Raw genomic sequence first — 12,870 nt, 5'->3', positions numbered from 1 at the left:
GTGCCTGAGGAATCCCCCGGCGAACCATCAATGAGAGGATATTCCGTGACGAAAAGTAGTGACTTCACTCCTTTCATTCCTTGGCTGCACTCTCACTTGCTTCTCATACTGGACTGCTCGTCTGACTATACTTGATTTTATCACACGACCCTGCAGGCTGTCTCTTCTGGTTGTTGCTGTAGCGAACGCGAGGGCAGGCTGCTTACATAACGGCTTCTGCAGGTCAGGTGTAGATCGTCAATCCAGCCAACCCCAAGGGACCGACCTCATCCAGCGCCGAATTCCCCTCCATTCAGTTGGTGCCCTTCGTATCCCCGCGTCTGTCAACTTGCTGATTGTTTTGCAGTCACAGACGGGCTTTTCTAATTTCCAGCCCCGTCCTTTACAGTTCCCTTTCCCTGTTGATCGCCTTCTCCCCGCATCATGGCCGCCGACCTCTCCAGCTCGAGGGAGCTGTATGAATCTGGACTGACTGTCCACTCAGATTCTGAGAACTATTCGGCCAATCATGACATCTCCGGCTCTCAGTCATCCTCCTCGAGCTCCCCCTTGATCCTCTACAAGCCCCCAACCATCTGGAGTATCCTGCGGGGAGCTGCCATTAACCTCGTTCTCCCATTCGTGAATGGGTTGATGCTGGGATTTGGCGAGTTGTTTGCACATGAAGCCGCCTATCGACTCGGCTGGTCCGGGACAAAGGTACGATTACAATCTCTGTTTGATAGACAGGGGCGCAGGACTCGCCCCCGTCCTTTGTTCAAAGCCGGCTTTCGTTATGGTTCAATAACACTAATTATATGTTCATATTAGGTCTTCCCTATGCATCGGCGTTCGAGACCTGTCGGGCCCGGAATCGAGGTGCGAGACATCCCGTCGCAACGGAGGGGGACTAGGGCGGCCGGACTGAAGGATGCTACGTCTCTAGAGTAGACCCGGATGGAGTACTAGCGGACCATATAGATATCTCATCACGCCCGATTGATATTGGCATGTACGGGTAAAGTGGCATCAAAACAGTTCATTTCTTGTCGCTTGCAGGGTGGCATGAATGCGCATCAGGGGGTTACAGTGTACATAGAGCAAGCATCAGTAATCGGTCTGACTGGACGGCGTCTGGCGAACCACCTCGAATTTAACCTCTCACACATTGACGAGATTTGGGTTCCTTGAGAATAGCCACATGGATGTTAAATCGGCCTAAATTCATAGCGAAGACTAGACCGCTCGAGACTCCGTAGGAATGAATTGAGGATTTCCGCCCGGCAGAAAAGGCAGGCTTGGCGCCGAAAAAGCGTCCCGAAAAGCCTCCGCGATTTTCCCCAAACTCCGATTCGATTCCCCAATTCATCTCATCCACCTTCATACCAATTCTCGCCATGTTGGGAGGGACTGGTCTCAGTGGACGCGGCGTCTTGCCCGCCGTGGCCCGGCAACGGTTGTATGCCTTCTCACGTTCCAGCCGATCGGTTTGTCCTCCGCCGCAGTCATCTCTTGTCGGCTCGAGTACGAGATTGTTGACTTTGCCCTACAGATGTCCTCATTCCGTCCGCAGACCCTGAGAACCGCCGTCCCATATGGCCAATCCAAGCAGACGCTGCTTGGAACGCGCTCCTGGCGGCCTGCCACTGCGATCACCGGAGTGGCCGCCGCTCGCTTCAATTCCACCTCTTCGGCTCCTTCATCGACTACTCCCTCGGTCCCGGCGGCCAGTGATGTCTCTCTCGCACCCCAAGGAGAAGTCAACCTCAATGAACTGACCGCAGCTGATATCAATGCGATCCCGGAGCAGATTGGATATTTGAAGCAATTGGGCTTGGATTTCGGTTGGGGTTTTTCGTCCATGATCGAATGGAGCGTTGAGCACTTCCACATTATGGGTGGTCTCCCCTGGTGGGGTGCGATTGTCGCAACCGGTCTCTTCATTCGTCTGGGTCTTCTGTACCCTACACTTATGGCCGCGGACACCAGTACTAAGCTCAACAACATCAAGCACCTCACCACGCCGCTTCGGACGGAGATGGTTCAGGCCAACTATAAGAATGACCTGATGGAGGCGACACGGAAGAGGGCGGAGCTGAGCCAGCTGCACAAGGATCACGGTATCAAGCCCTGGAAAGCAATGATCCCGATGATCCATATTCCCTTCGGTTTTGGTTGTTACCGTGTCGTCAACAACATGTGCAGTCTGCCGGTGCCCGGACTGACCACGGAACACGTTGGCTGGCTTCAGGACCTTACTGTTTCCGATCCCTACTACATTCTTCCTTTGATTGGATCAGTTATCCTACATCACACTCTCAAGGTTCGGAACTTTGCCTTTTCTTTCCAAACGTCTAGCTAATGCAGTTGCGTGTAGAAAGGAGGAGAGACCGGTATGAACCAAATGAAAGACTCCGCTTTCAAGAACATTTTCCTCTACGGCATGCCCGCGATTTCGTTCCTGTTCATGGCCAATTTCCCTGGTGCCCTTCAGCTCTACTTCATGACCACCAGTGTGTTTGCTCTGGGGCAAACGTACTTGCTTAGCTCGTCTACTTTCCGGAGGATGGCTGGTATCACCATAGTGGATCCCAACGTCCCGAAGCCCGACGAACAGCAAAAAAACGATGACCATGGCCTCCGCTTGATCAACGAAGTACCTGACAAGGAGGCCGTCCAGAAGGCTGCTGAGGAGGCGGAGCGCGAGAGGTTGAGTCTCATTGACCGTACCATCGGACAAGTCAAGGAGACTGGATCGAAGCTCAAGGATGAGATGCAGAAGAAGGTTGAGGAGTACCGGGGCAGTGGTCCCACCAAGAACGCGGATGGAACTGTTTCCGCGGGCCCCCGACTCAGCGAGAAGGACCGCAAGCTGGCGGAGGACTACGAGAGACGGCGTGCTGAGGAGGAGGCGTGGAAGCGCGAGGAGCGGAACCATGCCCGTCGCGAGGCTCACATGAGGGCCATGGAGCTGCAGCGCCAGAAGGCTGCGCAGGCGAGCCGGCAATAAGTGCATTGATATGACCAGGCGTGACGGGCTCCAGCGTGATGTTTTTTGTAATTATCTGTATTATATTGATGCTATCTCATTCTCATTCACCTCGGTTGTTTTATAGGAATAGACTAGGTCTGTTAACCATGGAATATCGATGCATATTTACTAAATGTGAAGATATTCACAATATCTTGTCGTCCCGTTCACTAACCACCCCGAGTCTATCACTCTTGCTTAGTCGGCGAATAGCTTCACTGGCCCTGCTCAGGGTTTGCCTATAAAAGCCATCGCCCCGGCGCCAGCGTGGGCTTCTTCTTCCTCTTCCTTCATCCTCTCTCCACAAAACATAACACGTTTCTCACTCTCCAAAATACTTTGTGTGAACTGCTATATTCTCTCTATCATCACTCATCTCATACGAACACATCTAAGCTACGGCAGGAGAAATCTTGACTAGCCTGATTGATCACATCCATCTCCAGATGCAAAGATCTAAGCTACATATGGCAGACTGCATACTTGCCATGTCTACCAACAAGCATCTATCTGGCGACCGGAAAGGGGCATGTCGAAAGTCTCCAATCTGCATCATCAGACATAAGGGCTGAATATCCTGAGACATGAAGAATTAGCTCGTCGATGATCCTTTGCTTGTTGGCCAGCGGCCCAAACCGAACTTGAAACGGATCTTCTTCAAACTATACGACTGGCACCGCTTGAGACCACCCTTCCATACTAGCTCGAGGTCTCAATGACTCTCCACAGTCGAGTTCTGTGCTGGGATATCCGTATCATGGTCACCTAACGAAACCCCAATATGGTATAGCACTTAGGGTTTTGAATGAGACACCTCTGTCCTCATTTATGCGACTGGGAGCACTGTCCAGTGTTGGGGCTGCGAACTTTCTTGGACCTTGTCGAAGAGCTAGACAACATGTCGAATACGAATAAAGAGACGACCTTCTCGTGAATGAAACAGTTCGCTCTACGAGAAGAGACTTTGATTGTATCCTGTCCGAGCATAAGGCATAATAAATCGATCTGTGGTTCTAGGGCACACCAATCAATAAAACAGATTCTTTTGGGGTTCACCATGGTCTGCCGACACTTTATAAGTGCTTTAAGAGCACTAGACATCTCTGGGCTGATGAAGAATGACCTAGTCTCATGCAGTTTGCAACTTGGGTGACCACGTGTACCAGGGTAGCAAAAGCAATTGCGGATACTCTAGAACAGCGGCGACAAAGACACAATTTCAAACCTACTCGCAAAATGCTTAAGCATCAAGAAGAAAGCCTAGGGGCAATAAACTTTGCAACGCCACAAGTGACGTCCAGTGCATTACAACGTTCTCAAAACCGTGGTCTACATATACGCTTCTTACGGCTTGTCGTTAACCGAAAGTGCCTGCGCAACATCTACATAAAGCTGGCCGTTGACTAATTTCAGAGTTCTCTGAAGGATTCTCAGAATGGGTATCTGATGCAGCAATGCCATAATTGTCTCACTCGATGGCTAAAGAGTAGGAAATAGCTGATAGGGCAGTCAGACTTTGCGCAACAATACTGCGAGCACAACATGATGATACAGCTCCTTTCGTTCTAGCATCGCATTAATAACGATCTCCGCGGCTTTACTGTACAGTTGGGGTTGTGGGACACGGAATATAGGCTCCCAATCACTGCCCGCCCCCGACCAGCAGGCTTGTCCTAAGCTGCAGCCTTGATGCATTCTAATCAGCAGCTAAGTTCCAACCTGGGCTACTCGAGGGGATCACCCCAGATAGTAAAGCTTCAAGCGAGGATTGGCTGCGTCTATGGGTTATATATTCTTCACTCGACGTACCATTGTACACACTCCAGTGTCAGGAGCGGGATTTGACCTAGTCTGATCCGTACCTCACTCGCAGAAGCATCAAAGCCACCTTCCATAACAATTCCTGACTTGAAACCCTCAAAAAATGTGTCATTGACCCAAGGCAGTTTCATAAGGGCATATGAATGGCTAAGGTAGTAAGGCAGGTTGTACTTCTTGCTGGGGCCAGCTTCTGGCAATTCAACACGGCCACAGATGATGAGGAGAATCCAGTGGGAGTTACTCATCAGACGGCAAAGACCTTACGAACGTTAAGTACCTGCAGAAACGACTCTTTGAAGTGCAAGTCGTGTCCAGGGTCGAGAAAGACAACCTTGAAATCAGCGGTTGCTACTACCCATGGCCTGGAATCGACCGGACAACCTGACTCTGAGCGACGACAAAAAGAGCCCTCCGAGGTGCTTTCACCTTCAGTCCTTTCCACAAATGACGAGAGATGCGAACTGATGCTCCTACGTGCAGCGTCTCAAGCGGGAAACGCATATTCCTACGTGATGCCCTTGGGAAGCATCAAAAAGTTCGTTTCGGATCCTACTCCGCGTCCGCGATAGCGATGGTAATTGCCTGCGAAAGTCAGATCGCTTGGATATGACCACTGAATGTGTTGAACCAGATGGAGCACAGAGCCATGTTGGCCGGTTGAAATGGGTTGTTGACGATCAAGAGCCGCACTGGTACATTTATGCGTCTTTACTTAGTAGACAGTGGTGCACACCAATGAAATGGCAGTGTCAAGGGTTGATTGGACAAGAAGGAGCGGGATACGGCAGAATGTGCGTGCTATGCTGAGGATAGCTATAGTTATTCTAAAAATAGGTCTTAGTATGCAAGCCTGCGTGCTATCCAGGATCCTACTAGACATAGTTTACTATCTTAGCTGTTCCTGTATTAAGCTTCAGGTAGTAGAAAATGCTTATTTATCACTTGATCTATGTTAGGATATACTTGCTGGCTTGAAAGGTTACCTGAAATAATCAGTCATAATGGGGTTATGAAACCCGAATAGAGGCATTAATAAAAAAGAATAGGAACTAAATCTCGAAAGCTTCTACTAGTCCTGATAATGTCCTAAACAAAATGTAACAATCATCTGTCCTCATAAGCAATCGCGTAGGAACAATCTGAATCAACCTCCAGAAACTCAGCCCTACAAAGACGGGGCCAGCCGCACTCGCACCTCCAAGGGTCGCTTCTCCACCAACAAGAAAGTCCGCAATTCTTCCCATTGCAGGCGTTTCCCCTCTACCGCCTCGAAATCAAAGCTGACCAGTAATTTAGTGAGGATCAACCTCATCTCTGCCCACGCCAGGTGCTGACCTAGGCAAGACCGTGGGCCCATGCTGAACGGCTGCACCGCCTGACGGTCATCGTGGTAAAAGGGTGAGTTAGGGTTGTTCAACGCATCCGGAAGCCATCGGTCTGGAATGAAGGACGAGGCTGCATGGAAGCGAGAGGGGTCGCGATTGAGGGTGTAAGCCTGTAGAGAAACTGAGGTCTAGGCCATGATGTCGTTGTCAGTGCTATGTCGATCATGTATTGTTTGTTGACTTACTCCGCCTGGTAACCAAGTCCCACACACAGTGCTTCCTCCCGGTGGCACCTGGCGGGGAAGCATCCACGGCACGGGTGGACACAGTCGGAGACCCTCCTGGATCACTGCAGTGAGGTACGACAGATCCGCCGCTGCGGACAGGCTGATGTCTTGACTCGATTCGAACCTTTCGCGGACCTCCTGGATGAGGCGCTCCTTTATCGGTGGTTCATTCACTAGATAGGCCAATATACCCGTCAACACCGTGGCAGTTGTTTCACTGCCCGTTGTAGTCAAGATCATAAAGGTCGAGTTAAGCTCCCCCCGCGGTAATTCCACTTGGCCATTCTCATCGATTAGATGAGACATGATATCCGGCCGCTGAAGTTCCCAGCTAAGCCGTCGGTCGATCTTATCCACAATCTGTCGATAATGACGCTGACTCTTTTCGTGCAGCGAGCGGGGGATGCATTTCATCAGTAGCGCTTCTAACGGGGGGTAATACCGCGCTGCTGCAATGAATGAGGCCGCCTTAACACTTCCGAATAGCAGCGCAATCCAGGGGTGATACCGTGAGTGCTGCAGACAATCAAAGGACTCGCCAAAGCCGAGGTCGCCGAAAATGTCGAAAGTGGTGAAATTGAACCAGGGGCCCATGTCAATCACTGTTCCCTCTGTGCCAGCGGCTGATACTTGGTCTCTGATCCGGTCGACAAGAAGTGAGGCATATCTCTGCAGGAGAGCCTCCTGCGCCCTCAAAGCACGCGGAGTGAAGGCCGGAGCGAGTAATTTACGCATACGAGAATGTTTGGCCGGGTGAATCGCACTCAAAAGAGTATCAGGCTGGCCAGGCTGTCTTCGCCACCAGAGGGGATCCTTGAGAAATTGGCGATCATCAGGCCGACTCGCATAGATGTCTGTCCATGCGTCCCCGCTGGCAAAGCTGACCTCGTCCGGGGCGGTACGCACAACAGGCCCATACTTGCGATGTAATCTTTCAAAGTCATGGACAATTGTGCCCCGAAGTAGCGCCCTAATGAACGGCAAACGGGTGGCAGACCAACTAATTGGACCGGGTACATGGCTCAATGGGCTGAAAAACACATTGTAGATAATGCGGCTTATGGGGTACTGAGCAAACAGATTAGTAATTATTCGGATTAAAAGTAAAGTAGTTTGGTGAGGAAGAAGATGCATACAATCACGAGCAGGGAAATACCTATACTCAAAACGTTAACAGCCATGTTGATGATATGGTGGTAGGAGCGGAAATGTAGGAGTTGGGGAAGCACACTAAATAGGGTTGCTAAAGGTTGGGAGACAAAGAGCTGTTGGCTTACCTGGACTAATGCATGCACGTACAGCCTATCACATCGTGGCCCCTAATTTCCCATTCAACAGGAAGGAGATCCCTGTATGACCCCTCGGTTTTCTCCATCCACACTGCTTATCTCTTCTTTTGCCGATCCCTCCCCGTATTATTTTGGTAGAATCCCTTTCATCACACGCCCTTTGGTCGAGATCAACAGGTTAATGGGCGCACTGCTATCTTCGGAATAGATATGTTGGATAGTATCGATGTTTCTATATTGAGTCGGGGGGAGGTGGTGAATGGATGCAAAGGATGGGGGTGGAGCGTAGGCTCGAGAGATAGATGGTGCGATGAGGACCCTAACGGATGGATAGAAAGCCTTGATGAGAGTATAAAAAGAAGAATTATGGGAAGCATATGCACGTAGCATGTATTATCACTACATATCAATTTTATCACTGCTATATGGTGATGAGTAGTATGCATGGCATGCTAGAGATTAATCTGAGTATTGATTGTTCAGTGAAATATAGACAATCTGTCTACCGTCATGTATTAAGCAATATCATCACAGCAGTGGTCTTTATCAGCCACCATTTTGCTATCCATGCTCAAGTCTGCTCCCACAGCTCCCCAACTAACCAACTCCATGATCAATAATTACCGGAAGATACGCCGACCCCCGACACTCCCAGCAGACCAAGTGACCGACCCTCTTACCCCCAAATTACCCATACTTAGTCCGGAGAACCCTACGCCACCACCCTCTCCATCCCGCTTATACCGCCGCAGCGCTTCCCTCAGATGCGAAGGCAGTAACTGGCCCCGATGGGGATTCGGAGGCAACTTGACATCCTTCTTCCCAGCAGGCGTAGACATAGGCCCCCTCTCCACGGGCTCCTGCTTGATACCCCCAGGTGTTGCTGTTGCTGTTGTTGTCGTGGTCGCCGCCTGCTCAGCTTCAATGGCAGCCAAAGCCGCCTGATCATGAGCAAGAGCCCATTCAGCCTGCACGGTACGAGCCTTCTCAATAATCTCACCGGCAAAGACCTTCGTAAAGCCATTTATCGTGGTAACCACACTAGCCGGCACAGACTGCGACAGAGCATGATTGACAATACGTCGTAGCGTTTCCTTTCGTAACTTGGCTCGTTTGAACAAATCGTATCTTTCCGACTGGATGGGATTGAATGCATCCACCAGCAATCTAGACAGAATCAGTTAGCACCACACCACGATACAACACAACCCAACAAAGGGAATGGTGGGATACGCACGCCATATTCTTCTTCTCCGCCTCCGTATCCGTCGTCCCCTCCTCCCTCCCCAACAACTCCCCCTCATCATCAAAATCCTCATCCTCATCGGCATCTTCTCCCCCTCCTCCTCCAGCACCTCCACCACCAGCACCACCCCTCACCGACGCGCCATCCGCATCCACCGATCCCAGTCGATCCATCCCTGCCCGCAGACTCCCTTCTTCCCTCTCGCGCTCCTTCTCCGCTTTACTCTTGCGGCCGCGCTTCTTTCCCTTCGTGAGAAAAACGCCATCTGCGCTAGTCCCGCCTAAACTGCCTGTGAAACTGCCCGTCACGCTGCCGGCGTCGCTGTAGGTGCGCGTGTCTGCGTCGATGGTGTTGGGGAAGGAGGTCTGGCGGAGGGGATGCATGCGCGGTCGTTTGGGATGGCTGCCGAGGGGTTGGGAAGAGGCGGAGGAGATGGAGGGGCGTTTGAGGGGATTGGAGGATGGAGGAGGTGGTGAAGACATCGTGGTGGTTGTGTGTATGTGTTTGTGTTGAAGGAATGAAGTGATGGGTGGTGTTGGTAGTCGAGAGCCGACAAGGCTTGCTCGCTGCGCGGATGAAAACTCGTATCTCGATCTGTCTGGGGATTTCGGCAAAGCGCGATTCAGGATTAGGTTGTTAAATCATTCAGGATAGAAAGGGTAAAGGTGGTGGACTGGATATGGAGACAGCTTGGGGAAGATGATGCGATGAAGCGCGAATGAAAGAACGAAAGGCGGCTTATCGGTGTTACGGCCCCCCATCCGGCAAGTCTGCCGAGTGGTCGACTATCCGCCGGCGCGCTCCTGCGCCCGCCCGCTGCTTATTTCTACTTCACTCGTTCATCACTCAACTACTCGGAAGTTCTACAGTTCTACGATCAATGCGCCTGATCAGTCCGTAAGACGGATAATATTCATTCAAAATAACCACAATGCCACAAGGCGTAAGCGAAGGTGGATACTAACATTGCTCAAAAGGAACAAAGCTCAATCGCTCGATGACAGAAAAGTAACAGCTGACAAAACCCGAAATTGGAAACAGTCAAGTAAACGATATCATTCTCCCACTTCCATCTCACCTCTCATGCATGGATAGACACTGTGTTCGCTCTCAAACGCGCTCTTCTCCGAGCCGAGGGGCCCCCCCTTTCCAGTCAAGACGTTCGTAGTAGCGGAACACGAGGTCATATCCGTCCAAGTCATGCACGATCCGATCCACCCGACGATATCCTGCCACATTTTCCATCTTGGTGCGACGAGCTGCCTGCCGCTCAATGTACTTGACCTCCTTGATGTGGTCCAACTCGCCGTCGGCCGTAGTAGTCTCAGGCTTAGCCTCGAACAAGGTCACCGTGAAGCGTCCGGGCTTGAAGATGTTCACCACCTGCTGGATGATCTCCTGCGTAGTCTGGCCGTTCTGCGAGTGCGGCACGTTGGTCTCGAACGACGCATAGGAGCAGTGAGGCTCCGGGGTCACATGCACCGTGAAGTAGTGCGTTCCGGTGTTCTGGTCCGGGGTGGGGATGACGCCGTTGGCGGAGAATCCGCATGGGGTGAACAGGTAGGCGTCGATCCGGGACTCGGGGAACTTGGACTTAGGATAGACATCCGAAAGACCACAAGACTCCGACACAACCGTTCCCAGAGCGTGACCCTCGGTAGTCAGCTCAGGAGGCAAGACGCGGCTGCCGTTGGACGACACGTCATCCATATCGGAGTTGTTGCTGAAGACATCAACGTGGTCGTCATTGTCGGCCTCGAAGTTGCAGTAACGCTTCTCGGCAACAGCAGTAGCGTGGTCGAGGTAGAATTGCTTGGCGTTCTCCTCATCCAGGTCGGTCATCAACACCTCCAAAGTCTCATCCTGATCTTCGCGAGTCTGGTACGCTCCAGCTGCGGGCACTTGAAGCATCTTGGTCTCGGTCACCGGATCCTCAGACTCGACCCGAGGGCTGGTCGGGGGAGTGAGCAAGGTGTTGGGCTCAGTCAGGTAGAGGTACCAGTGCTCGCCGTTCATCTTGCCAATCATGTAGGCGCTGCCGTTGAGGAAAAGCTTGTCCATGGTGCGAACCTCGTCTCTCCAGCTGCGGTGGGGACCGCGCTGACGGTCAGGGAAGAGGAAGTTCTTGCGGCTGTAGAACACGCGGTACGGGGCCGCAGCGACGGCGATGCCGCGGGAAGGCGCCGTGGCGCGAGGGAAGCCACCGAACAGAGCGGCAATCTCGAGGATGCGCGGAAGTCCCGACAGCAGGGTCGTCGTACCACAGGTCTTGAGGATCAGCTTGTGGGGCCAGACGAACATGCTGGACTCGGACAGGAGATAGGCGTCCACATCCTCAGACGAGACAATTGAGAGCACTTGGCAGTTGACGAGATCAAGCATGTCCTTCCAGATCTCTTCGGGCACAGCCTTCAGGCCGGCAGGACCGGCGGAACCCAGTTCCTGAGCGGACGGGGCAAACCAAACCTCTAGAAGCTTCTCGGGGCCTTCGCTCACGTCAGTATAATGCCAGCATGCGCTTCTACTATAACAGTGACATACCTTCGAAGGCGTTGGTAGAATCGAGATCCTGGGTCGCCTCATGGTTGATCGTCAAGGACGGGGTCGCCATGAACGAGGACGGCGACGCCGTGTAGTGCTGGGGAATTCCAATGTAGACCATCTTGACCGATTGAAAATGGGGTAAAACTGATCGGTAGAGCGGATGGAGCAGCGATATAGCAGGTGCGCGCGACTGGATTTGTGGACCGTAGACAAAGAGCCTAGGAAGCACTATCTGCTGCCCAGACGAACAGGGGGGCTATGTCCGTCTGAGAGAGTAGGCCCTTAATCTTTTTTTAGGTAATTGGCACTCAGCCAAAGAGGGGTAGATTCGGTAGAAGCCTGAAGGGCTGCTAGGGAGGGCGGAACGAGAGGGAAAGGAGGAAAAAGCCTCTGGAAAAGGGAATGGTGACTATATCGTCGTAACCCTCGTGCTGGAAGATACCGATACCGGCGAAAGTATCGGGTCTAGCAGACGAGAGTATCTGCTTTTTTAAATGTGGGAGAGGAAAAAGTGAGGTTTGCGCGACTGGAGAAAAAAGGTGGGGTTCAGGCGTGTTATCGGGGCCTACTCGCGATCTGTTAGCCATGACAGAAACTTTTGACCCACCGGAGACCAAGTGGATGGAAGAGATTCAGAAGACGGAGACAACCTACTTGGCAGGCTTAGACAGGTACCGTAGTAGATCCTTCGGGTTCATGGAAGGCAGGACAGAAGACGAGCTTAAAACAGCACGATGTCGCGAAAAGCCACAGCACTGAACATCTGCGAGGCGACTTCCGACGGCAACGATAACGGGTAGGGCAAGAGTGCAGAGAGAAGCAGCAAAGCGATTTGGCTCTTTGATCACTCAATGAGTCAAAGACAACCAAAGCAATTAAACCTCTTCACCAGACAAGTGAGGGAAGAAGGGAAATAAATAAGATTTGGGAAAAAAGGCACGCGGACGTGGGGGGGAGGGAAAAGAAAGAAGTAGTTATTGACGGGCGATGGTTGAGCGATTATTATTGCTGTCCGTGATCTGTGTGGGCCCGGAAAAAGTTCGTGGGGCGGGCAAAAAAAGACAAGAGGCCAATCTGGGTTGGGCGCCAGCTGGGAATCAAGCGCAGAATCTGAGAGAATGGCGGGAAAACGGTTCAGAATCGGGAAACCTCCAATCAAGAAGATGAGGGGAAGATGCAGGAACATATAACTCACCTGGGCAATTATGAAATTTAGTCCAACCACACACGATCCCTGGAGAGGCAGGAGGGCGCGATGGATGAATAGTAAGTAGATGATGAGAGAAGAAGGCCAGGAATAAGGAATGAGCCGGTCGCATTTTCCCAGCCATACCAGATCCAGACGAAA

At 51.8% G+C, this 12,870-nt stretch overlaps 5 protein-coding genes across 5 annotated transcripts; 2 read left to right on the top strand and 3 right to left on the bottom strand.

The window, feature by feature from the left end:
- Nucleotides 1-423: 423 nt before the first annotated feature.
- AtWU_10928 (TOM13-domain-containing protein) lies at nt 424-930 on the top strand (the record flags this gene model as incomplete). The annotated part of the gene is made up of 2 exons (XM_035506030.1): nt 424-699; nt 811-930. 2 exons carry the CDS (start codon nt 424-426, stop codon nt 928-930), a joined length of 396 nt encoding a protein of 131 aa, XP_035361923.1.
- A 446-nt stretch (nt 931-1,376) lies between these two features.
- On the top strand, nt 1,377-2,989 carry AtWU_10927 (membrane insertase OXA1; the record flags this gene model as incomplete). Its single annotated transcript, XM_035506029.1, has 3 exons — nt 1,377-1,466; nt 1,532-2,302; nt 2,357-2,989. 3 exons carry the CDS (start codon nt 1,377-1,379, stop codon nt 2,987-2,989), a joined length of 1,494 nt encoding a protein of 497 aa, XP_035361922.1.
- A 3,007-nt stretch (nt 2,990-5,996) lies between these two features.
- Nucleotides 5,997-7,624, bottom strand: AtWU_10926 (cytochrome P450; the record flags this gene model as incomplete). The annotated part of the gene is made up of 3 exons (XM_035506028.1): nt 5,997-6,344; nt 6,402-7,511; nt 7,580-7,624. 3 exons carry the CDS (start codon nt 7,622-7,624, stop codon nt 5,997-5,999), a joined length of 1,503 nt encoding a protein of 500 aa, XP_035361921.1.
- A 728-nt stretch (nt 7,625-8,352) lies between these two features.
- On the bottom strand, nt 8,353-9,460 carry AtWU_10925 (transcription initiation factor TFIID subunit 11 family protein; the record flags this gene model as incomplete). The annotated part of the gene is made up of 2 exons (XM_035506027.1): nt 8,353-8,899; nt 8,970-9,460. 2 exons carry the CDS (start codon nt 9,458-9,460, stop codon nt 8,353-8,355), a joined length of 1,038 nt encoding a protein of 345 aa, XP_035361920.1.
- A 628-nt stretch (nt 9,461-10,088) lies between these two features.
- Nucleotides 10,089-11,640, bottom strand: AtWU_10924 (adenosylmethionine decarboxylase SPE2; the record flags this gene model as incomplete). Its single annotated transcript, XM_035506026.1, has 2 exons — nt 10,089-11,464; nt 11,520-11,640. The coding sequence occupies 2 exons, from the start codon at nt 11,638-11,640 to the stop codon at nt 10,089-10,091; spliced, it is 1,497 nt and encodes a 498-aa protein (XP_035361919.1).
- Nucleotides 11,641-12,870: the final 1,230 nt, after the last annotated feature.

The sequence above is a fragment of the Aspergillus tubingensis genome (assembly GCF_013340325.1).
Source record: "Aspergillus tubingensis WU-2223L DNA, scaffold_15, whole genome shotgun sequence".
Taxonomy (NCBI): Eukaryota; Fungi; Ascomycota; class Eurotiomycetes; order Eurotiales; family Aspergillaceae; genus Aspergillus; species Aspergillus tubingensis.
The sequence above is the reverse complement of the archived record's forward strand: the minus strand, read 5'-3'. Positions and strand labels throughout refer to the sequence as shown.